The sequence below is a fragment of the Oncorhynchus kisutch genome, linkage group LG27, assembly GCF_002021735.2.
Source record: "Oncorhynchus kisutch isolate 150728-3 linkage group LG27, Okis_V2, whole genome shotgun sequence".
Lineage (NCBI taxonomy): Eukaryota > Metazoa > Chordata > Actinopteri > Salmoniformes > Salmonidae > Oncorhynchus > Oncorhynchus kisutch.
The window spans coordinates 35671546-35696406 of NC_034200.2; the positions used below are offsets into that span (position 1 = coordinate 35671546).

At 43.6% G+C, this 24861-nt stretch overlaps 1 protein-coding gene across 1 annotated transcript in view; it reads left to right on the forward strand.

Moving 5' to 3' along the window:
• The window catches only part of LOC109871802 (collagen alpha-4(IV) chain), an 84236-nt gene that overhangs the window by 22829 nt on the left and 36546 nt on the right, over positions 1-24861 (forward strand). The window contains exons 18-28 of the mRNA XM_031806935.1: positions 7050-7116; positions 10158-10265; positions 15267-15422; positions 15693-15701; positions 17356-17445; positions 17849-18009; positions 20830-20902; positions 21546-21652; positions 22082-22265; positions 22459-22527; positions 24417-24524. Coding sequence (XP_031662795.1) covers positions 7050-7116; positions 10158-10265; positions 15267-15422; positions 15693-15701; positions 17356-17445; positions 17849-18009; positions 20830-20902; positions 21546-21652; positions 22082-22265; positions 22459-22527; positions 24417-24524 — 1132 coding nt within the window. The remainder of the gene's footprint in view (positions 1-7049; positions 7117-10157; positions 10266-15266; positions 15423-15692; positions 15702-17355; positions 17446-17848; positions 18010-20829; positions 20903-21545; positions 21653-22081; positions 22266-22458; positions 22528-24416; positions 24525-24861) is intronic.

Genomic DNA, 24861 nt, shown 5'->3' on the forward strand with positions numbered 1-24861 from the left:
ATCAAAACTATGAAGTAACACATACAGAATCATGTAGTAACCTAAATATATTTGGGATTCTTAAAAATAGCCACCCTTTGCCATGATGACAGCTTTGAACACTCTTGGCATTCTCTCAACCAGCTTCATGAGGTAGTCACCTGGAACTGCAATTAATAGGTGTGCCTTGTTAAAAGTATTCATCCGCCTTGGTGTTTTTCCTATTTTGTTGCATTACAACTTGTAATTTAATTTTGATTTTGATTTCATGTAATGGACATACACAAAATAGTCCAAATTGGTGAAGTGAGATGAAAAAAATAACTTGTTTAAAAAAATTATTTACGGAAAAGTGGTGCGTGCATATGTATTCACCCCTTTTGTTATGAAGCCGCTAAATAAGATCTGGTGCAACCAATTACCTTCAGAAGTCACATAATTAGTTAACGTCTACCTGTGTGCAATCTAAGTGTCACATGATCTCAGTGTATATATACACCTGTTCTGAAAGGCCCCAGAGTTTGCAACACCACCCAAGCAAGCGGCACCACCAAGCAAGCGGCACCATGAAGACCAAGGAGCTCTTCAAAAAGGTCAGGGACAAAGTTGTGGAGAAGTACAGATCAGGGTTGGGTTATAAAAAAATATCAGAAACTTTGAACATCCCATGGAGCACCATTAAATCCATTATTAAAAAATGGAAAGAATATGGCACCACAACAAACCTGCCAAGAGAGGGCCGCCCACCAAAACCCATGGACCAGGCAAGGAGGGCATTAATCAGAGAGGCAACAAAGAGACCAAAGATAACACTGAAGGAGCTGCAAAACTCCACAGCGGAGATTGGAGTATCTGTCTATAGAACCACTTTAAGCTGTACATTCCACAGAGCTGGGCTTTACGGAAGAGTGGCCAGAAAAAAGCCGTTGCTTAAATAATAAAATAAGCAAACACATTTGGTGTTTACCAAAAGGCATGTGGGAGACTCCCCAAACATGTGGAAGAAGGTACTCTGGTCAGATGAGACTAAAATTTAGCTTTTTGGCCATCAAGGAAAACGCTATGTCTAGCGCAAACCCAACACCTCTCATCACCCCGAGAACACCATCTCCACAGTGAGCAATGGTGGTGGCAGCATCATGGTGTGGGGATGTTTTTCATCGGCAGGGACTGGGAAAATGGTCCAAATTGAAGGAATGATGGATGGCACTAAATACAGGGAAATTCTTGAGGGAAACCTGTGTCTGTCTTCCAGAGATTTGAGACTGGGACAGAGGTTCACCTTCCAACAGGACAATGGCCTTAAGCATACTGCTAAAGCAACACTTGAGTGGTTTAAGGGGAAACATTTAAATGTCTAGGAATGGCCTAGTCAAGGCCCAGACCTCAATCCAATTTGAGAATATGTGGTATGACCTAAAGATTGCTGTATACCAGCGGAACCCATCCAAATTGAAGGAGCTGAAGCAGTTTGCCTTGAAGAATGGGCAATAATCCCAGTGGCTAGATGTGCCAAGCTTATAGAGACATACCCCAAGGGACTTGCAGCTGTAATTGCTGCAAAGGGTGTCTCTACAAAGTATTGACATTGGGGGGTGAATAGTTAGGCACGCTCAAGTTCTGTTTCTTTGTCTTAATTCTTGTTTGTTTCACAGTAAAAAATATTTTGCATCTTCAAAGTGGTAGGCATGTTGTGTAAATCAAATGACACAAAACCCCCCAAAATATTTTTTTTATTCTAGGTTGTAAGACAAGAAAATATGAAAAATGTCAAGGGGGTGAATACTTTCACAAGCCACTGTAAATGTTTCAGAGTTCAAGTAACAGACGCATGTCAACATCAACTGTTCAGAGGAGACTGCGTGAATCAGGCCTTCATGGTCAAATTGCTGCAAAGAAACCACTACTAAAGGACACCAATTAGAAGAGACTAGCTTGGACCAAGAAACACGAGCAATGAACATTAGACCGGTGGAAATCTGTCCTTTGGTTTGATGAGTCTAAATTTGATATTTTTGGTTTCAACCAGCGTGTCTTCGTGATACGCAGAGTAGGTGAACGGATGATCTCCGCATGTGTGGTTCCCACCGTGAAGCATGGAGAAGGAGGTGTGGGGGTGCTTTGCTGGTGACACTGTCAGTGATTCATTCTGCAGTGATACGCCATCCCATCTGGTTTACGCTTAGTGGGACTATCATTTATTTTTCAACAGGACAATGACCCAACACACCCACCGGCTGTGTAAGGGCTATGTAACCAAGAACGAGAGGGATGGAGTGCTGCATCAGATGACCTGGCCTCCAATCACCCGACCTCAACCCAATTGAGATGGTTTGGGATGAGTTGGACCGCAGAGTGAAGGAAAAGCAGTACTCAGCCAGCATATGTGGGAACTCCTTCAAGTCTTTTGGAAAAGCATTCCAGGTGAAGCTGGTTGAGAGAATGCCAAGCATGTCCAAAGCTGTCATCAAGGCAAAGGATGGTTACTTTGAAGATATAAAATATATTTTGATTTGTTTAATTAACACTTTCTTGGTTACTACATGATTCCATGTGTGTTATTTCAATGTGTTGATGTCTTCACTATTATTCTACAATGTAGAAAATGGTCAAATTCAAGAAAAAACCCTTGAAGGATTTGTTGTTTCCAAACTTTTGACTGGTACTGTACGTCTGTAAACCCTTCCACTGCATAATTTAGAAAATGGTCAAATATCACTTTCTCTGTATCCACCTTTCACATATGTTCTATGAGAGCCAATATAGATCTATATTTTTCTGCACTTTGGACTTGCTCTCAGGAGTCAATTCAGGTTGATTTGGTTCCTGGTTCTTTATCTTTCTCCTCTTTCTCCCTCCATCTGTCACTCCTCCATCCTCTTCACTCTCTTTACAGTAACCGCAGGCAACCCCCCCCCCCCCTTTTGTCGGGGGACATCTGTTTTGATGACCTAGTGCCGTTTGTCTTTGCATCTGGTTTGTCTCATGCCGCTATAGATCCCAATCCCAAATTGATCCCTAGCCTCTACCCCCTAAACCAAGGGTACTCAACTACTATTTCAGATGTTACGGGAACACAAATGTCCTAGGTGGCAAAGGTCCGGATGGATATTGTCTTTGTCGACGTAGTAACCAACCTCGCCAAGCTGTTCACACCTCTCTTGTGGCGGAAGGAACATTTAGCAGTTTTTAAGCAAATTTCCTGCAATTTTCCACATTTTGCCAAATGTGTGTTCATATGATACCTGAGTGACTCAACAACATAAATGGGGCCCACTGGGGGGGTTGAGGCCCCTGGTAAATGGGATTTGTTCATGATAATTACAAAATGTAGATAGCTGGTTAGCCTAACGTACCTAGAGTATCTAGATAACATGGGATAGTTGATCAACTGGACATTTCTGATAGGTTATAAAAAGCGCTCCAAGGTCTGTCATCTTCAAAATGTCACCTTGTCTAAAGCCCGACTGGGGGGGGGGGGGGGGGGGGGGGGGGGTCCGTATTAACCGCGTTCTGGATCCCGAGCCAGACCATAGTCTGAAAAGATTGAATCAGTGTAACCAGTATTGCAAAAACTCCACCTAGCCTGTCTGAAGTCAAGGTAGAGATATTGCCATATCTAATTGCCTACCCAATCTTTTTAGATACAGTGGGGCAAAAAAGTATTTAGTCAGCCACCAATTGTGCATGTTCTCCCACTTAAAAAGATGAGAGAGGCCTGTACATTTTCATCATAGGTACACTGCAACTATGACAGACAAAATGAGAATTTAAAAAATCCAGAAAATCACATTGTAGGATTTTTTATGAATTTATTTGCTAATTATCCTTATTCAAACCTACACACTGGTTGGATGAAAAGGACACGCTGTTTTCTCCACATTTTCCTCTGGAATGTCTTCCTCTGCTCTCTCAAGGTGTGTTTTTCTTTCCAACTCTCTCCACCCTCTTCCTCTTCACCTCTTCCACTCATCTTAGTTCTGTGAGGAATATTTGATAGGATTCCTGCGTTGCCTCTCTGGCCACATTCCTATGTCTTGTTTTTTCTTTCTCCCTCCTCCCACTACTCCCACCTCCTCCCACTACACCCACCTCCTCCCACTACTCCCACCTCCTCCCACTACTCCCACCTCCTCCCACTACTCCCACCTCCTCCCACTACTCCCACCTCCTCCCACTACTCCCACCTCCTCCCACTACTCCCACCTCCTCCCACTACTCCCACCTCCTCCCACTAATCCCACCTCCTCCCACTACTCCCACCTCCTCCCACTACTCCCACCTCCTCCCACTCATCACACCTCTTCCTTGTCACGCCCTGACCTGAGATATGTCTGTTTTCTTTACATTTTGGTTAGGTCAGGGCGTGACTAGGGTGGATACGCTAGTTTTGTATTGTCTAGGGTTTTTGTATGTTTATGGTGGCCTGATATGGTTCCCAATGAGAGGCAGCTGTTTATCGTAGTCTCTGATTGGGGATCATATTTAGGTAGCCATTTCCCTTTGGTGTTTGTGGGATCTTGTCTATATGTAGTTGCCTGTCAGCACTCGTTTTTATAGCTTCATGTTTCGTTTTGTTATTTTGTTAGTTTGTTCAGTGTTCATTCTGTAAATTAATAAGAATGTACGCATACCACGGTGCACCTTGGTCCGATCCTTATAACGAACTTGACATTCCTACTCCTCCCACCTGCTTCCACTCATCCCACCTCCTCCCACTAGTTACCTAGCAACACCTAAAGACACTGATTGGACAGACTTTTCTGACATTCCCGTGATGGGGTACTGTCCTGAGACAGGATACATTCTAAGGCCCACCTCACCATTAATACAACATTCTAGTACAATATTTACTTCCACGTAATTGTTGTTCATTGGCGTAAATGGCCCATTGGACATGAACTAAAGACCATAGGTCACACATTCACCATTCCTCACACATCTTCACACAGGAATGACGTAATTAAATGATTATATTCACAAGTAAATTGAGTTGTATCTCTACTCTACTGTATCTCTCTGTATCTCTATCTCTACTCTACTGAAACAGTTGTCTAGTTATCACGATATGGAGTAAAGACATCAGAAACAGACAGTGGAGAAATGGACAATTCATCAAATATTGAACGCAAGTGGATCAGGCTGCACTTGTTGGTTGTTCAAACAAAATTGAAATGTGGAGACCTGCTTGAGCTATCAACTCAACTGGTTATGTTCCTACCCTTTTATCCTGTTTGTTGGGTTCTCTCTCCGTGACAACTGTTTTGCAACATATCAGCCTTGTTTCCTGCAAATGTTTCAATCATTCACTAAACCCTAAATTAATCATGTAGAAATGGAGCAAGTTGAGGAGACCAAACTGCTTGGTGTAACTCTGGATTGTCACCGCTTATGGTCAAAACAGATACGCTAAGATGGGGAGAGGTCTGTCAATAATAAAGCGCTACTCTGCTTTCTTAACAGCGCTATCAACAAGGCAGGTCCTACAGGCCCTAGTTTTATCACACCTGGACTACTGTCCAGTCATGTGGTCAGGTGCCACAAAGGGGGACATAGGCAAATTAGAATTGGCCCAGAACAGAGCAGCACAGCTGGCCCTGTACACAGAGAGTCAACATGAATAATATGCATGTCAATCTCTCCTGGTACAGGGTGGAGGAGATATTGACTGTATCACTACTTGTCTTTGTGAGAGGTATTGACATGTTGAAATCACAGAGCTGTCTGTTTAAGCATCTAGCGCACAGCTCAGACACCCATACATGTCCCACAAGACATGCCACCAGGGGTCTCTTCACAGTCCAGAACAGACTACAGGAAACACACAGTACTACATAGAGCCATGACTACATGGAACTCTATTCCACATCAAGTAACTCAGTCAAGCAGTAAACTACACCTTATGGAACAGAGCGGACTGTGAAGAGACACACACACACACACAGGCCCACACAGGCACACACACACACACACAGGCACACACACAGCATTCACACAGCACTCACACAGCATTCACACAGCACACACACAGCATTCACACATTCACAAACACACGCACACTACACACACATATATTTTAATATGATTCTTTTTTGTATTGTAGATATGTTATGGTAGAGTAGTGTGTTAGTAGCATTGTATTTCATTGTGATTGGATCCCAGGAAGAGTAGCTGTGGATTGGCAGGAACTAATGGGGATCCGGAATAAAATACCAAAATACAGTAGGGGCAGGAAACGGACAGAGAACAGGTCGAAGTCAAGGCCTACTTTAAACTAGCTAGCTAGAGAGGCAGGTTTTAGCACCATCTACTACATAGAGATGGATGATTTACTAAGAAGCTTCTGCATTTCTATAGAGCAAGAGAATTCTGTTTTGGTGTTCTTCATCTAGGACCAAGGGTGATAGATATCTTTAAAGAGCCCACTCACTTTCTCACAACAGTTTACTGTAAACCGGCCCTTCAACTGCCACTTTGTTGTTATCATATTCTTGTCTGTCGTTTTTTAAATAGATATTTTGAGTGCTTACTCTAAAAAGGTAATTTTTTAAGTTTATATATATTGTTTAACAGAAGCAAAGCAATGGCGGCATTTGTAATAAGGTCTACTAAAATGAAGATTGCTCTACTTTCTGTCCCCAAAGCTTTCTCTCCTAGCCAACCCCTTTGTGATGTCATGCCTGTCGCGCTTGTAACTGTGACATAATCGCTAGACATAAAATTGGCTATGGCCAAAGATGGACTCAAAAGATGGCCATTGTATTGACATAATAAAACATTTTAGAGAGACTCTTGCATGAACTCTTCTGTGTACTCTTCCGTGTAATACACTTCTTTAATTCAGGGCCACAGATTTAGCAACTGGAATTTAAATTATTCTCTTGAATTGAAATCGATGCCAACCCAGATAATGAGTAGCACAGGGAGTGTTTCCTGACCATATGATCTGTCCAGGAAAAACTCCTGGCCATATTTATGAGCGATGATCTCCTATGTTGCCCCGCAGTAAATTAATGCATTATTATTATCATTATCATTAGGTAATAACCTCTCTCCCTGTATCCTCGCAGGGCTTCCCAGGAGACAAAGGCATCAGAGGACCGGCGAGCCAAATATACCACAATTCCACTGTAGCAGGTTAGAGGACACCTCAGTTATATGAGGTCCATACTTAAGAACATTAGAAAAAGTTTAAACTTCAAAAACGACCATTTAAAATCATTGACATAGTTGCCCGTGATACAATGCTACATGTTAGTTGTTCCCATTAGATAACATGTCACATTTAGCGCTATGCTAACCTGACCAGCTGGCAGTGATTTATGTCCGGTAACAAATTCTGTATCAGCCAATTACAAATGTTGACATATTGTTGTTGGATGTGATGGATCACTTTTCCATGAAAGCGTCCTTAACAAAGTCAAACGGCACCACCTACTAGTCAAAGTTACTAAAACGCACAACATATAAACTGGACGAATAGCTCAGTGTAGCCTGGTAGTTCCTGGTATTTCCTGGTATTTCCTGGTAGTTCCTGGTGGCTCCTGGTGGCTCCTGGTCATTCCTGGTGGCTCCTGGTAGTTCCTGGTGGCTCCTGGTAGCTCCTGGTAGTTTTCGCCGTTTACGGAAAGTTTGAATCCCAGGTGAGATATATATTTTTTCCCCTTTTGAAATGTAGAATTACATTTTATTGTGTTGAGAATAGAAGAGAGAAGGGCAGTCAACCTTGTAACTGAACATTACGAACACATTTAATGAGGAACTTATTGTTCGAAACCTTACAGACTGACCCACACAGTACCAGTCAAAAGTTTGGACACACCTACTCATTCCAGGGTTGTTCTTTATTTTTTACTATTTTCTACACTGTAGAATAATAGTGAGGACATCAAAACTATAAAATAACATATATGGAATCACGTAATAACCAAAAAAGTGTAGATTCTACAAATAACTACCCTTTGCCTTGATGACAGCTTTGCACACTCTTGGTATTCTCTCAATCAGCTTCACCTGGAATGCTTTTACAACAGTCTTGAAGGAGTTCCCACATATGCTGAGCACTTGTTGGCTGATTTTCCTTCAGTTATGGTCCATCACTCTCCCTCTTGGTCAAGTAGCCCTTACACAGCTCGTGGTGCGTTGGGTCATTGTCCTGTTGAAAAACAGATGATAGTCCCAATAAGTGCAAACCAGATTGGATGGTGTATCGCTGCAGAATGCTGTTGTAGCCATGCTGGTTAAGTGTGCTTTGAAGTCTAAATAAATCACTGACAGTGTTAACAGCAAAGCACCATCACATCTCCTCCTCCATGCTTTACGGTGGGAACCACGCATGTGGAGATCATCTGTTCACCTAGTCTGCATCTCATAAAGACATGGCGGTTGGAACCAAAAATATCTAATTTGGACTCATCAGACCAAAGGACAGATTTCCACCGGTCTAATGTCCATTGCTCGTGTTTCTTGGCCCAAGCAAGTCTCTTCTTCTTATTGGTGTCCTTTTAGTAGTGTTTTCTTTGCAGCAATTTGACCATGAAGGCCTGATTCACACAGTCTCCTCTGAACAGTTGTTGTTGAGATGTGTCTGTTACTTGAACTCTGTGAAGCATTTATTTGGGCTGCTATTTCTGAGGCTGGTAACTCTAAGGAACTTATCCTCTGCAGCAGAGGTAACTCTGGGTCATCCTTTCCTGGGACGGTCCTCATGAGAGCCAGTTTCATCAGGGGGCTTGATGGTTTTTACGACTTCAGGAAACTTTCAAAGTTCTGACCTTAAATGTCTTAAAGTAATGCTGGACTCTCGATTCTCTTTGCTTATTTGAGCTGTTTATTCCATAATATGGACTTGGTCTTTTACCAAACAGAGCTATCTTCTGTATACCACCCCTACCTTGTCACAACACAACTGATTGGCTCAAACACATTAAGAAGGAAAGAAATTCCACAAATTCAGAAGGCACACCTGTTAATTGAAATGCATTCCAGGTGACTACCTCATGAAGCTGGTTGAGAGAATGCCAAGAGTGTGCAAAGCTGTCATTAAGGCAAAGGGTGGCTACTTTGAAGAATCTGAAATATAAAATATATTTTGATTTGTTTAACACTTTTTTGGTTACTTCATGATTCTATATGTTATTTCCTAGTTTCAATTTCTTCACTATTATTCTACAATGTAGAAAATAGTAAAAATAAAGAAAAACCTTGAATGAGTAAGTGTGTCCAAACATGCGGTGGCGCAACATGTCCCCCCACATTCTGAAATTGCATTTTTGTCCCCCCCCCCAGTTTTATCATTGGAATGTGACACAAAACAGGCAACGCTGTGCTTTAGAACCATGCCGACGCCTTTGAGCGGTGGACTAGGCTGTTTGGAGTGTTTATCCGATTGGATAAAAAATAAAAATAATAATAATAATGCCCCCCCCCCCCCCCACTTTGAAAACCGACGTTTTTTTGAATGCATTATTAGAATCGTATGTGTTATTTTAATCAAGCATCGAGTACCAGCAGTGAACAGTGTGTGTATGCCACCTGACAGCGATGGTAACTATTGGACAAGACCGTAAGGCTCTTCTACTCCTTTATGGGGTTTTTTCTGTCAAAGCACATGGATGTGTGTGAAACGGATATGTAAAAACACGCGCTTTTGTCATATGTGAACACGTGCATGTATTATTGGGACGCTGCACTTTACAGACCAAGTAAACCTTGAATTTGAAGGCTTAGAATATCCCTCTGGTGGACAAATTGACCTATTTTAAGAAGTGCCATTGGATATAAAGTCTAAGATCTTTGATAAGTTGATGCGGAATTTGTTACTGAACCTAATCCCTGCCACCTGGTCAGGATAACATAGGGCTAAATGTGCCAGGTTGTGTAATGGGAAAAACTAACATAGCATTTTATCACCTGCAACTACATCAACAATTTTATTTGGCTAACACACATTTTGAGACAAAGAAAGTTTTTCTAATGTTCTCAAATATGGACCCATAGAGTTAATTTATGTTGTTTGTTATGTTTATTTCTTTAACCTTTTGGTTTATCCAGAGAAACCTGATCCAAGACAATGTGAGATTATGATTAGGAAATACCTGTAGGAAGAAAACATAACAGCGCATGAGATCTGAATCATGGTCAAATAAGAAACAGACTCTGTATCCACTGTATTGCAGGTTACCCTGGTGATCCCGGCCCCCAGGGTCCAAGGGGAGCACCAGGAGACATTGGAGAGATGGGCATTAATGGACCTCCCGGACCACCAGGGGTATTAAGCTCCACAGGTCAACATTTCACCATCTTTATGATATATAATAAATCCTATCCCCTATTTCTTTAAATGTTATGTCTTTTTTTCTGGTCCTGTTTCCTAATTGTCCTACTTTCCACCAATTCCTTATACCAACCTCTTCCTTTTTTAAATCCAAGAACGGAAATAAACAAGAGTCACTTTGGGATGGATTATTGTGGCCAAGGGCCAGTCTTCTGTCCCCTGCCTTTCTATCCATTCACTTCCTGTCCTACTATAGTAGACAATTTGTACAAAATAAGAGCACAGCTGTTCTAACTTGTGCTCTTACTTTTTCATGGCTCTGTAAGTCTATTTGCCCCCTTTCTGATTTGATCTATTTTTGCATATCTTTGAAACGGAATGTTGTCACATCTTCAACCAAAACCTAATATTAGATTAAGGGAACCTGAGTTTACAAATAACCCCCAAAAATGTGAAACTTATTTCATTTATTTAAATAACAAAGTTATGCAACACCCAATTCCCCTGTGTGGAAAAAGTAATTGCCCCCTTACACTCAGTAACTGGTTCTGCCACCTTCAGCTGCAATGACTGCAACCAAAAGCTTCCTGAAACAGCGGATGTTCATTTTTATGCAGATGATACTGTTCTTTATTCAAGCGGTAGTAGTTTCTTTAGCTTTTGAAAATGCCCAAAGAGCATTTAACATCCTACAACCGAATCTGTATGATTTAAAGCTGATTCTAAATTTGGGTAAAACAAATTGCATGGCACAAATCATGTCATTGCTACATTGGCTGGACATACTATAGAGCAAGTTAAAGTGTACAAATATTTGGGTGTGTGGGTTGATAAGCTGAGCTTCACTGTGCATGTAGAGAACTTGATAAGGAAGCTCAAGCTGAAAATAAGATTTTATTACCGGCATAAGGCTTGTTTTTCTTTTGAGGCCAGGAAGGAGCTGGTACGATGTACATTACTGTCGGTTTTAGATTTGAGTGATTGTTACGACTTCTAGGAGTAGTGGGTGCGGTGTCAGGCGCAGAGGGTTTAGGACAATAGTATTTATTCCGGTGACAGAAACAGTCACGCCAAAAACACCAGGCGCAGACAAACTACCGGCCCAAACAGTCCGGAGAAAATAAGAAAAATGCACATCCCACAAAACGAACAGAGGAACAAGCCCGCACAAAAGCAGGCGGGCATAACCGGCTTAAATAGCCCTAACCAAAACCCAAACAAGAAACCGGTGTAAACAATAAGACAAAACTAACAGAAAAGGGGATCGGTGGCAGCTTGTAGACCGGTGACGACGGCCACCCGAACAGGAAGAGGAGCCACCTTCTGTGGAAGTCGTGACAGTGATGTTATATACAGTATATCACAAAAGTGAGTACACCCCTCACATTTTTGTAAATATGAGTATATATTTTCATGTGAGAAGACTGAAGAAATGACACTTTGCTACAATGTAAAGTAGTGAGTGTACAGCTTGTATAACAGTGTCAATTTGCTGTCCCCTCAAAATAACTCAACACACAGCCATTAATGTCTAAACCGCTGGCAACAAAAGTGAGTATACCCCTAAGTGAAAATGTCCAAATTGGGCCCAAAGTGTCAATATTTTGTGTGGCCACCATTTTCCAGCACTGCCTTTACCCTCTTGGGCATGGAGTTCACCAGAGCTTCACAGGTTGCCACTGGAGTCCTCTTCCACTCCTCCATGACGACATCACGGAGCTGGTGGATGTTAGAGACCTTGTACTCCTCCACCTTCCATTTGAGGATGTCCCACAGATACTCAATAGGGTTTAGGTCTGGAGACATGCTTGGCCAGTCCATCACCTTTACCCTCAGCTTCTTTAGCAAGGCAGTGGTCGTCTTGGAGGTGTGTTTGGGGTCGTTATCATGTTGGAATACTGTCTCCGAAGGGAGGGGATCATGCTCTGCTTCAGTATGTCACAGTACATGTTGGCATTCATGGTTCCCTCAATGAACTGTAGCTCCCCAGTGCCGGCAGCACTGATGCAGCCCCAGACCATGACACTCCCACCACCATGCTTGACTGTAGGCAAGACACACTTATCTTTGTACTCCTCACCTGGTTGCCGCCACACAAGCTTGACACCATCTGATCCGAATCTCATCAGACCACAGGACATGGTTCCAGTAATCCATGTCCTTAATCTGCTTGTCTTCAGCAAACTGTTTGCGGGCTTTCTTGTGCATCATCTTTAGAAGAGGCTTCCTTCTGGGACGACAGCCATGCAGACCAATTTGATGCAGTGTACGGCGTATGGTCTGAGCACTGACAGGCTGACCCCCCACCCCTTCAACCTCTGCAGCAATGCTGGCAACACTCATATGTCTATTTCCCAAAGACAACCTCTGGATATGACGCTGAGCACATGCACTCAACTTCTTTGGTCGACCATGGCGAGGCCTGTTCTGAGTGGAACCTGTCCAGTTAAACCGCTGTATGGTCTTTGCCAAGACCCTGAGCTGCAGCATGGTGGCCATCTTCTTATAGCCCAGGCCATCTTTATGTAGAGCAACAATTATTATTTTTTCTTCAGATCCTCAGAGAGTTCTTTGCCATGAGGTGCCATGTTGAACTTCCAGTGACCAGTCAGTATGAGGGAGTGTGAGAGCGATGACACCAAATTTAACACACCTGCTCCCCATTCACACCTGAGACCTTGTAACACTAACGAGTCACATGACACCGGGGAGGGAAAATGGCTAATTTGGCCCAATTTGGACATTTTCACTTAGGGGTGTACTCACTTTTGTTGCCAGCAGTTTAGACATTAATGGCTGTGTGTTGAGTTATTTTGAGGGGACAGCAAATTGACACTGTTATACAAGCTGTACACTCACTACTTTACATTGTAGCAAAGTGTCATTTCTTCAGTGTTGTCACATGAAAAGACATACTCAAATATTTACAAAAATGTGAGGGGTGTACTCACTTTTGTGATATACTGTATCTGCAGTCCTCAGCCACTACCCTGAGAGCACTTGATTCAGTGTACCATGCAACCCTCAGGTTCATTACAAATCAGAAACGTCTAACACATCATTGTGATCTCTACAGCGCTGTTGGCTGGTCGTCATTGACCTTGCGTAGGCTGAAACACTGGTATACACTGATTTTTTAAGGCAATATTGGGTAAAATGCCATTTTATCTCTGTTCTTTTTTAGTCAGGTCAGTAAATAAATCTCAATTACGGTCCCGTTCTGATTTGCTTTTAACAGTACCAAAAATTAGAACAGGTCATGGTAGAAATAGTTTCTTAGCACCGTGGTCCTGGAATTCTCTCCTGAACATTTTAAAATGTGATGATCTATTTTTGTTGGTGGAGTTTAAACACTTAATCAATGTATATATCATAGAAGAGTGTTATTGTTTTTAGGCCAGCTGTTTTTAGTCAAGATGTTTGTGTTTTTAATGCAATATGTAATTGTTGTACTGTATGCGTGTTTATAGTTGTGTTTAATGTTGTGTTAGTGTATGTAAGTTGTTTTGTCTGAAATGTTGTTCCCTCTGCTGCTATTGGACCAGGTCTCTCTTGGAAAAGAGATATTATCTCAATGAGAGAAAACCTGTATAAATAAAGGTAAAATACCAAAATAAAGTTGTCGATCAGTCTCTCTCATCGCCATGCAGAACTGCTTTAACTCAGCGACATTTGTGGGTTTTCAAGCAGGAACTGCTCGTTTCAAGTCCTGCCACAACATCTTAATTGGGATTAGGTCTGGACTTTGACTAGGCTGTTCCAAAACTTCAAATGTGTTGCTTTTTTCATGTAGACTTAATTGTGTGTTTCGGATCATTGTCTTGCTGCATGACCCAGCTGCGCTTCAGCTCACAGACAGATGGCCTGACATTCTCCTATAGAATTCTCTGATACAGAGCAGAATTCATGGTTCCTTCTATTAAGACAAGCTGTCCAGGTCCCGAGACAGCAAAGCATCTCCAAACCATCACACTACCACCACCATGCTTGACCGTTAGTGTAAGGTTCTTACTGTGGAATACAGTGTTTGGTTTTCACCAGACATAATGGGACCCATCTCATCCAAAAAGTTGACTCCAGTTTGCCAAAAACCACCTGCATGATAATTAAGACTCTTGGAGGAATGTTCTATGGACAGATGATTCAAAAGTATAACTTTTTGAACAACATGTGTCCCATTATGCCTTTTGAAAACCAAACACTGCATTCCACAGTAAGAACCTCATATCAACGTTCAAGCATTGTGGAATGTTAGATCATCCATCTGCGAGTCGATCAAATCAAAGTGTATTTGTCACGTGCGCCATGACAACAGGTGTAGACCTTACAGTGAAATGCTTACTTACAGGCTCTAACCAACAGTGCAAAAAAGGTATTAAGTGAACAATAGATAAGTAAAGAATTAAAAACAACAGTAAAAAAAAGATAGTAAAACACAAGTTTACATGAAAATGGATAAAAAGCAACAAATTTGAAGTTTTGGAACAGCCTAGTCAAAGTCCAGACCTAATCCCAATTGAGATGTTGTGGTAGGACTTGAAACGAGCAGTTCCTGCTTGAAAACCCACAAATGTCGCTGAGCTAAAGCAGTTCTGCATGGAAGAGTGGGGCAAAATTCCTCCACAGCGACGTGAGAGACTGATCAACAACTACAGGAAGCATTTGGTTGGAGTCATTGCAGCTAAAGGTGGAACAACTAGTTATTGAGTGAAAGTGGGCAATTACTTTTTCCACATAGGGGCATTGCATAAATTTGTTCATGAAATAAATGAAATTAATCAATGTAATTGTTGTATTATTTGTTCCCCCCAGGTTCCCTTTATCAAATTTTAGGTTTTGGTTGAAGATTTGGTATCAAAAATATGCAAAAGTAGAGGAAATTAGAAAGGGGGGAAATACTTTTTCACAGCACTGAATTACCCGTAAGCTCTGCTACCATGCACCACTCACTATATCCATCACCTTTCACCCCTCAACCCCTTACCCCTCGTCTGTCCTTTTCATTGTCCAGGTCAACCAGGGCAGCTAGGTTACCCCGGTCTCCCTGGTCCTAAGGGTTTAAAGGGGGAGCCAGGAAGGTACTACACTATAGAGCCAATACCAGGACAACCAGGTGAAAGAGGGCGTCCCGGAGCCAAGGGGTTCAGAGGTCCCCCGGGCCGTCCAGGTAGGACCACACAATACCAGACTGTATGGAGTCACACCACAAGCTCTCTCTAGCCACTGTCCATGACTTAGATATGATCTGCCAATTTTCATGTAGTCATTGAAATGGTACACGTTGGAACTTTAAGTGATGCACGTTCTAGCGTAAATACAAGGTATACTGTGAACTGTTACTGACATGGTGTGCGTTTTCCCTTCCATTGTGTGCACCTCCTTGGCCTTGACATAATCGCTGTGTTTCGACGGTGTATAATTACTGGAATTCTGTTAGGATGTGGAGGTAAGCGTGATGTCATTGTATATTGATTGTGATAAACTGTCTGGTTCGAGCCCTGAATGCTGATTGGCTGACAGCCGTGGTATATCAGACCGTAATACCACGGGTATGACAAAACATTTATTTTTACTGCTCTAATTACGTTGGTTACCAGTTTATAATAGCAGTAAGGCACCTTGGGGGTTTGTGGTATATTTGCCAATATACCACGGCTAAGGACCGTATCTAGGGACTCAAATCAAATCAAACTTTATTAGTCACATGCACCGAATACAACAAGTGTAGACCTTACAGTGAAATGCTGAATACAACAGGTGTAGACCTTACAGTGAAATGCTGAATACAACAAGTGTAGACCTTACCGTGAAATGCTGAATACAACAGGTGTAGACCTTACAGTGAAATGCTGACTTACAAGCCCTTAACCAACAGTGCAGTTCAATAAGAGTTAAGAAAATATGTACCCAATAAATTAAAGTAAAAAGTAACACAATAAAATAACAATAACGAGGCTATTATACAGGGGGTACCGGTACCGAGTCAATGTGGAGGCTATATACAGGGGGTACCGATACCGAGTCAATGTGGAGGCCATATACAGGGGGTACCGATACCGAGTCAATGTGGAGGCTATATACAGGGGGTACCAGTACAGAGTCAAATGTGGAGGCTATATACAGGGGGTACCGATACCGAGTCAATGTGGAGGCTATATACAGGGGGTACCGGTAAAGAGTCAATGTGGAGGCTATATACAGGGGGTACCGATACCGAGTCAATGTGGAGGCTATATACAGGGGGTACCGATACCGAGTCAATGTGGAGGCTATATACAGGGGGTACCGATACCGAGTCAATGTGGAGGCTATATACAGGGGGTACCGATACCGAGTCAATGTGGAGGCTATATACAGGGGGTACCGATACCGAGTCAATGTGGAGGCTATATACAGGGGGTACCGATACCGAGTCAATGTGGAGGATATAAACAGGGGGTACCGGTACCGAGTCAATGTGTGGGGGTGCAGGTTAGAGGTAATTTGTACATGTAGGTAGTGGTGAAGTGACTATGCATAGATAATAAACAGGGAGTAGCAGCAGTGTACAAAACAAATGCGTGGGGGTGGTGTCAAATGCGGGGGGGGGGGGGGGGGGGGGGTGAATGTAATAGTCCGGTGGCCATTTTATTAATTGTTCAGCGGCCTTATGGCTTGGTGGTAGAAGCTGTTAAGGAGCCTTTTGGTCTGTTGCGTCGTGCCTAAGAACAGCCCTTAGCCGTGGTGTATTGGCCACACCTCCTCGGGCCTAAGAACAGCCCTTAGCCGTGGTGTATTGGCCATACCTCCTCGGGCCTTATTGCTTAATTAAACTATCAACGTATTTCAAATACTGCTTAGGGCAGCGTCCCAAATAGCATTATATTTCTCATATAGTGCCCTGCTTTTAGGGCCCAGAGGGTACATATTAATGCTCTATGTATGCAATAGTGCTGTTTGGGATGCAGACTAGATGTTGGACTGACACAATGCAAAGTTTCAGGTTGTTAGTCCATTTTCTGAAGTCACTGATATAACTGGCACTGATGATCAGTGGAGTTATGTTTTTAATTATAAAAAAAAAAAATGGGGGGGGGTCGTTTACCAATCATGTCCTGTAGGCATTTATTGTGTTCCTGGTGAGCCGGGTGTACGAGGAGACGATGGCGATACCGGATATCCAGGATTAACGGGATACAAAGGAGAAAAAGGTGAATGACCTTCATTTATTTTGATGTATTTAACGTGGCAAGTCAGTTAAGAACAAATTCTTATTTTAAAATGACAGCCTACCCCGGCCAAACCCTAACGACACTGGGCCAATCCCAAACCCTAACCCGGACGACACTGGGCCAATCCCAAACCCTAACCCGGACGACGCTGGGCCAATCCCAATCACGGCCGGTTGTGATACAGCCTGGAATCAAACCAGTGTCTGTAGTGACGCCTCTAGCACCAAGATGCAGTACCTTAGACCGCTGCGCCACTTGGGACCTGTTGGTTGTGTGCACTTGTTTCTTCCGTGTATGTGTGTTTGTATGTGTGTGTGTGTGCACGTCTGTGCATGTCTGTCTGCGTGTGATCACACAAACCATGTCTGCGTCTGTCCTTCAGGCTACAACGGTGAGTGTGAGTGTACGTACGAGAATGGTCACAGAGGGATCCCAGGTCCTCCGGGCCCCCGCGGACCCCTAGGGTATGACGGGCTGCCAGGGCACAGCGGAGAGAAAGGTGACCATGGATATAATGGGGACCCTGGCTCACAAGGATCCCACGTAAGGCTAACCCATATTGTAGAACATAGAAACTAATTATAAACCCTTTTTATTAAACCTATTGCAAAGTGTAATGGCGAGTCCCTATGAGACGCCACTGTAACAGGTTGAGAGGAGTTCATGACGTGTCCACAGAATCAGCTTTTCAAACGTAGGTATTTCTTTGGGTGATGTTCCTATTTCTTGCATAAGAAACGATACATAGTTCTAATACAGAATATTCCAATATGCAGAGGAGTAATCTATGATTCCTGTGGGATGGTATGAACTCTATGCTCGATCACCTGTACTAACCCTTCCTGGTCACCTGTGCTAACCCTTCCTGGTCACCTGTACTAACCCTTCCAGGTCACCTGTACTAACCCTTCCAGGTCACCTGTACTAATCCTTCCTGATCACCTGTGCTAACCCTTCCTGGTCACCTGTACTAACCCTTCCTGATCACCTGTACTAACCCTTCCTGATCACCTGTACTAACCCTTCCTGATCACCTGTACTAACCCTTCCTGATCACCTGTACTAACCCTTCCTGATCACCTGTACTAACCCTTCCTGGTCACCTGTACTAACCCTTCCTGGTCACCTGTACTAACCCTTCCTGGTCACCTGTACTAACCCTTCCTGGTCACCTGTACTAACCCTTCCTGGTCACCTGTACTAACCCTTCCTGGTCACCTGTGCTAACCCTTCCTGGTCACCTGTGCTAACCCTTCCTGGTCACCTGTGCTAACCCTTCCTGGTCACCTGTACTAACCCTTCCTGGTCACCTGTACTAACCCTTCCTCTCACCTGTGCTAACCCTTCCTGGTCACCTGTATTAACCCTTCCTGGTCACCTGTACTAACCCTTCCGGGTCACCTGTACTAACCCTTCCGGGTCACCTGTACTAACCCTTCCGGGTCACCTGTACTAACCCTTCCTGATCACCTGTACTAACCCTTCCTGGTCATCTGTACTAACCCTTCCTGGTCACCTGTACTAACCCTTCCTGGTCACCTGTACTAACCCTTCCTGGTCACCTGTACTAACCCTTCCTGGTCACCTGTGCTAACCCTTCCTGGTCACCTGTGCTAACCCTTCCTGGTCACCTGTGCTAACCCTTCCTGGTCACCTGTGCTAACCCTTCCTGGTCACCTGTACTAACTCTTCCTGGTCACCTGTACTAACTCTTCCTGGTCACCTGTACTAACCCTTCCTGGTCACCTGTACTAACCCTTCCTGATCACCTGTACTAACCCTTCCTGGTCACCTGTACTAACCCTTCCTGGTCACCTGTACTAACCCTTCCTGGTCACCTGTACTAACCCTTCCTGGTCACCTGTACTAACCCTTCCTGGTCACCTGTACTAACCCTTCCTGGTCACCTGTACTAACCCTTCCTGATCACCTGTACTAACCCTTCCTGATCACCTGTACTAACCCTTCCTGGTCACCTGTACTAACCCTTCCTGGTCACCTGTACTAACCCTTCCTGTACTAACATCCCTAGACAGACGACTTATACACAACACGTTAAAAGACACATAATCAAGCCAAAGTGTAACCCAGACGTCTCACGCACAAAGTGTAACCCAGACGTCTCACGCACAAAGTGTAACCCAGACGTCTCACGCACAAAGTGTAACCCAGACGTCTCACGCACAAAGTGTAACCCAGACGTCTCACGCACAAAGTGTAACCCAGACGTCTCACGCACAAAGTGTAACCCAGACGTCTCACGCACAAAGTGTAACCCAGACGTCTCACGCACAAAGTGTAACCCAGACGTCTCACGCACAAGTGTAACCCAGACGTCTCATGCACAAAGTGTAACCCAGACGTCTCATGCACATGCTGTGTTGGTGGTGGTTTTTCATTGTATGGTTGAGTTGAATATTCATCATCTTTAAAGGTGTAATCTGTAACTTTCAATTCCAGTCAAAAATCTCCCCCTGCACTTGTTTGTAAACAAGTGAGTGTGTGGTTCTTGGTGAATGGAATCGTTTGATATTTGTGAAGATAAAATAAACATATTTCACCTTTTAAGTTGTATGGCGTGTGAGATGTTGTCTGGACTGTAGGGCAACCCAGGCAGGTTACAGGGATGTTGTCTGGACTGTAGGGCAACCCAGGCAGGTTACAGTGATGTTGTCTGGACTGTAGGGCAACCCAGGCAGGTTACAGTGATGTTGTCTGGACTGTAGGGCAACCCAGGCAGGTTACAGTGAGGTTGTCTGGACATGCTTGCCCCTGTAGGGCAACCCAGGCAGGCTACAGTGATGTTGTCTGGACTGTAGGGCAACCCAGGCAGGTTACAGTGATGTTGTCTGGACTGTAGGGCAACCCAGGCAGGCTACAGTGATGTTGTCTGGACTGTAGGGCAACCCAGGCAGGCTACAGTGATGTTGTCTGGACTGTAGGGCAACCCAGACAGGCTACAGTGATGTTGTCTGGACTGTAGGGCAACCCAGGCAGGCTACAGTGATGTTGTCTGGACTGTAGGGCAACCCAGGCAGGTTACAGTGATGTTGTCTGGACTGTAGGGCAACCCAGGCAGGCTACAGTGATGTTGCCTGGACTGTAGGGCAACCCAGGCAGGCTACAGTGATGTTGTATGGACTGTAGGGCAACCCAGGCAGGTTACAGTGATGTTGTATGGACTGTAGGGCAACCCAGGCAGGTTACAGTGATGTTGTCTGGACTGTAGGGCAACCCAGGCAGGCTACAGTGATGTTGTCTGGACTGTAGGGCAACCCAGGCAGGTTACAGTGATGTTGTCTGGACTGTAGGGCAACCCAGGCAGGTTACAGTGATGTTGTCTGGACATGCTTCCCCCTGTAGGGCAACCCAGGCAGGCCTGGTTACAATGGAGTGAAGGGACAGAAGGGAGAGTCCTATGTGACCAACTATAAAGGTGAGTGGAAGATGTGATCCAGATTAGAACGGGCAACGTGAGAAAATCTCTTACGCCTCGATCAGACCATCAGCGTCATTGCGTTTTGGTACACCAGAAGTACACTCATTTCCGTTGGAACCGAAATCTGATTGCAGGATTTATTAATAAGCAATGACAATCTGATCGAGGCATTACGAGTCTCTATAGAACACCACACCAATAACAGGACAGTGAGTTATTTAGTATGTGTATGTGATGTGATTCCTGTGGGAATTGAACCCGTATCTTGTGTCTTACTTTTCCAACTGAGCCACAGAGGAAAACATATTGTTAAAATATTGAAAACATATTGAAAACATATTGTTAACATATTGAAAACATATTGAAAACATATTGTTAACATATTGAAAACATATTGAAAACATATTGTTAACAAATTGAAAACATATTGAAAACATATTGAAAACATATTGAAAACATATTGTTAACAAATTGAAAACATATTTTAACCCATGCTGGTTTGAAATTACATTTGTCAAATTACATGAAATGTAAAATGCACTTTTTAAATGACCCCCTCAACCTTCTTCATAACATTGCCTTTAGCATTTTGGTGTAATACATTGACATAACTTGTTGTTTTGGACATTTTAATTGACAGGTGCGAAGGGTGACCCGGGCTTCAATGGCCCCAACGGACCGCATGGCGCCACCGGTCGACCAGGATCCGATGGCTTCCCTGGCGCTGTGGGAGACCCCGGACCCCCGGTGAGTTAGTGGGCTAGTCTGTCAGAGGAACATTAATCTACCCAGGGTCATTTTGATTTGAAATGTGGGGGGACATTAGGATAATTTCCTACATTTCTACACTATAATATTGGGGTACTAGTCAATTCCCATTGGGCACAAACGTTAATTCAACTTCTATTCCATGTCTATTCCACGTTGGTTCAATGTAATTTCATTGAAATGAGGTGGAAACAACATTGCTTCAACCAGTGTGTTCCCAGCGGGTTAGTGCATCTGCAATCTGTCTGTGTTGTCAGTGTACGATTTCTGCTCCAGGCTTCCACTAGGTACAGATCTAGGATCAGCTTGCCCTCCCCAAGTCCCAACCCAATCATTAGTGGGGAAAATGCAAAACTGACTTTAGATCAGCCTGTAAGGGACAACTTGTGATGACTTGCCATCCGTCAGGGTGACGGTTACGGTGGCTTGGTAGGTGACAAAGGCTACCCAGGGCTCCATGGTCCTGAAGGCCCCCCAGGCAGACCGGGCCCCCCAGGCCCTGGTGCTCCAGGCCGTCATGGCCACCAAGGACCCCCAGGGGATGTGGGCCTCCCAGGTCCCCCTGGACAAACTGGACAACCTGGACCTCTAGGTAGGACCGATAGAGAGAGAAATGCCTGAATGAAAATCTACTCCATGGTAATGGTCTTAGGTTAACATTGTCATTTAATATTTACTGAACAAAATGCGTTCTATTTATTGCATATATGTGTTTAATCATGCCAAATCTAGTTCAGCTCAAAATCTGTTTTACCGAAGGGAAACCTTTTTCTTTGCATCACCAGGCGAGGTTCTGCCCTGTGGCCCTTCCAACCCTGGCCTACCTGGCTTAAAGGGTCTACTTGGGCCCCCAGGTAAGCAACTACTGTACATACACACATAATCTTTAACAGTGTCAGTATGTTTTTTTAGGCTTTCTTAGCATACTTTGGGAGTTTGAAATATGATTAATAGGTGATGTATTGATTGAACGTGGTGATAGATTGATTGACAGTGTTGATACATTGATTGACAGGGGATATATTGATTGACAGTGGTGATAGATTGATTGACAGGGGATACAGTGCCTTGCGAAAGTATTCGGCCCCCTTGAACTTTGCGACCTTTTGCCACATTTCAGGCTTCAAACATAAAGATATAAAACTGTATTTTTTTGTGAAGAATCAACAACAAGTGGGACACAATCATGAAGTGGAAGGACATTTATTGGATATTTCAAACTTTTTTAACAAATCAAAAACGGAAAAATTGGGCGTGCAAAATTATTCAGCCCCCTTAAGTTAATACTTTGTTAGCGCCACCTTTTGCTGCGATTACAGCTGTAAGTCGCTTGGGGTATGTCTCTATCAGTTTTGCACATCGAGAGACTGACATTTTTTTCCCATTCCTCCTTGCAAAACAGCTCAAGCTCAGTGAGGTTGGATGGAGAGCATTTGTGAACAGCAGTTTTCAGTTCTTTCCACAGATTCTCGATTGGATTCAGGTCTGGACTTTGACTTGGCCATTCTAACACCTGGATATGTTTATTTTTGAACCATTCCATTGTAGATTTTGCTTTATGTTTTGGATCATTGTCTTGTTGGAAGACAAATCTCCGTCCCAGTCTCAGGTCTTTTGCAGACTCCATCAGGTTTTCTTCCAGAATGGTCCTGTATTTGGCTCCATCCATCTTCCCATCAATTTTAACCATCTTCCCTGTCCCTGCTGAAGAAAAGCAGGCCCAAACCATGATGCTGCCACCACCATGTTTGTCAGTGGGGATGATGTGTTCAGGGTGATGAGCTGTGTTGCTTTTACGCCAAACATAACGTTTTGCATTGTTGCCAAAAAGTTCCATTTTGGTTTCATCTGACCAGAGCACCTTCTTCCACATGTTTGGTGTGTCTCCCAGGTGGCTTGTGGCAAACTTTAAACGACACTTTTTCTGGATATCTTTAAGAAATGGCTTTCTTCTTGCCACTCTTCCATAAAGGCCAGATTTGTGCAAAATACGACTGATTGTTGTCCTATGGACAGAGTCTCCCACCTCAGCTGTAGATCTCTGCAGTTCATCCAGAGTGATCATGGGCCTCTTGGCTGCATCTCTGATCAGTCTTCTCCTTGTATGAGCTGAAAGTTTAGAGGGACGGCCAGGTCTTGGTAGATTTGCAGTGGTCTGATACTCCTTCCATTTCAATATTATCGCTTGCACAGTGCTCCTTGGGATGTTTAAAGCTTGGGAAATCTTTTTGTATCCAAATCCGGCTTTAAACTTCTTCACAACAGTATCTCGGACCTGCCTGGTGTGTTCCTTGTTCTTCATGATGCTCTTTGCGCTTTTAACGGACCTCTGAGACTATCACAGTGCAGGTGCATTTATACGGAGACTTGATTACACACAGGTGGATTGTATTTATCATCATTAGTCATTTAGGTCAACATTGGATCATTCAGAGATCCTCACTGAACTTCTGGAGAGAGTTTGCTGCACTGAAAGTAAAGGGGCTGAATAATTTTGCACGCCCAATTCTTCAGTTTTTGATTTGTTAAAAAAGTTTGAAATATCCAATAAATGTCGTTCCACTTCATGATTGTGTCCCACGTGTTGTTGATTCTTCACAAAAAAATACAGTTTTATATCTTTATGTTTGAAGCCTGAAATGTGGCAAAAGGTCCCAAAGTTCAAGGGGGCCGAATACTTTCGCAAGGCACTGTATATTGATTGCCACCGACTGATCAACCTGTTCTGATTGACTCTCCCCAGGGAATCCTGGGCCACCAGGACCACTTGGTTTCCCAGGTCCCACAGGTTCCCTTGGACCTCAAGGCATGAGAGGAGATGACGGGACAGATGGAGGAACTGGACCACCAGGTAATGACGGTTTGGAAGGAATCATCACACTAGTGTTAATCCTTTGTACATAGGGCCTCCTGAGTGGCTCAGTGGTCTATGGCACTGCATCGCAGTGCTAGCTGTGCTACTAGAGATCCTGGTTCGAGTCCAGGATCTGCCGTGCTACCGGCCGTGACCGGGAGACACATGGGGCGGCGCACAATTGACCAAGCGATGTTATCCATTCCAAATGAATGACATTGCGTTCTGGGTTTATTTTGTAAATGAGCTTTTATGTCATTAATAGACAGAGTTTAGTTGGATGGGTGGTTGGTGTGTTTGTTGGTCAGTGGGTTCATTTGTTAGGCACACAAGT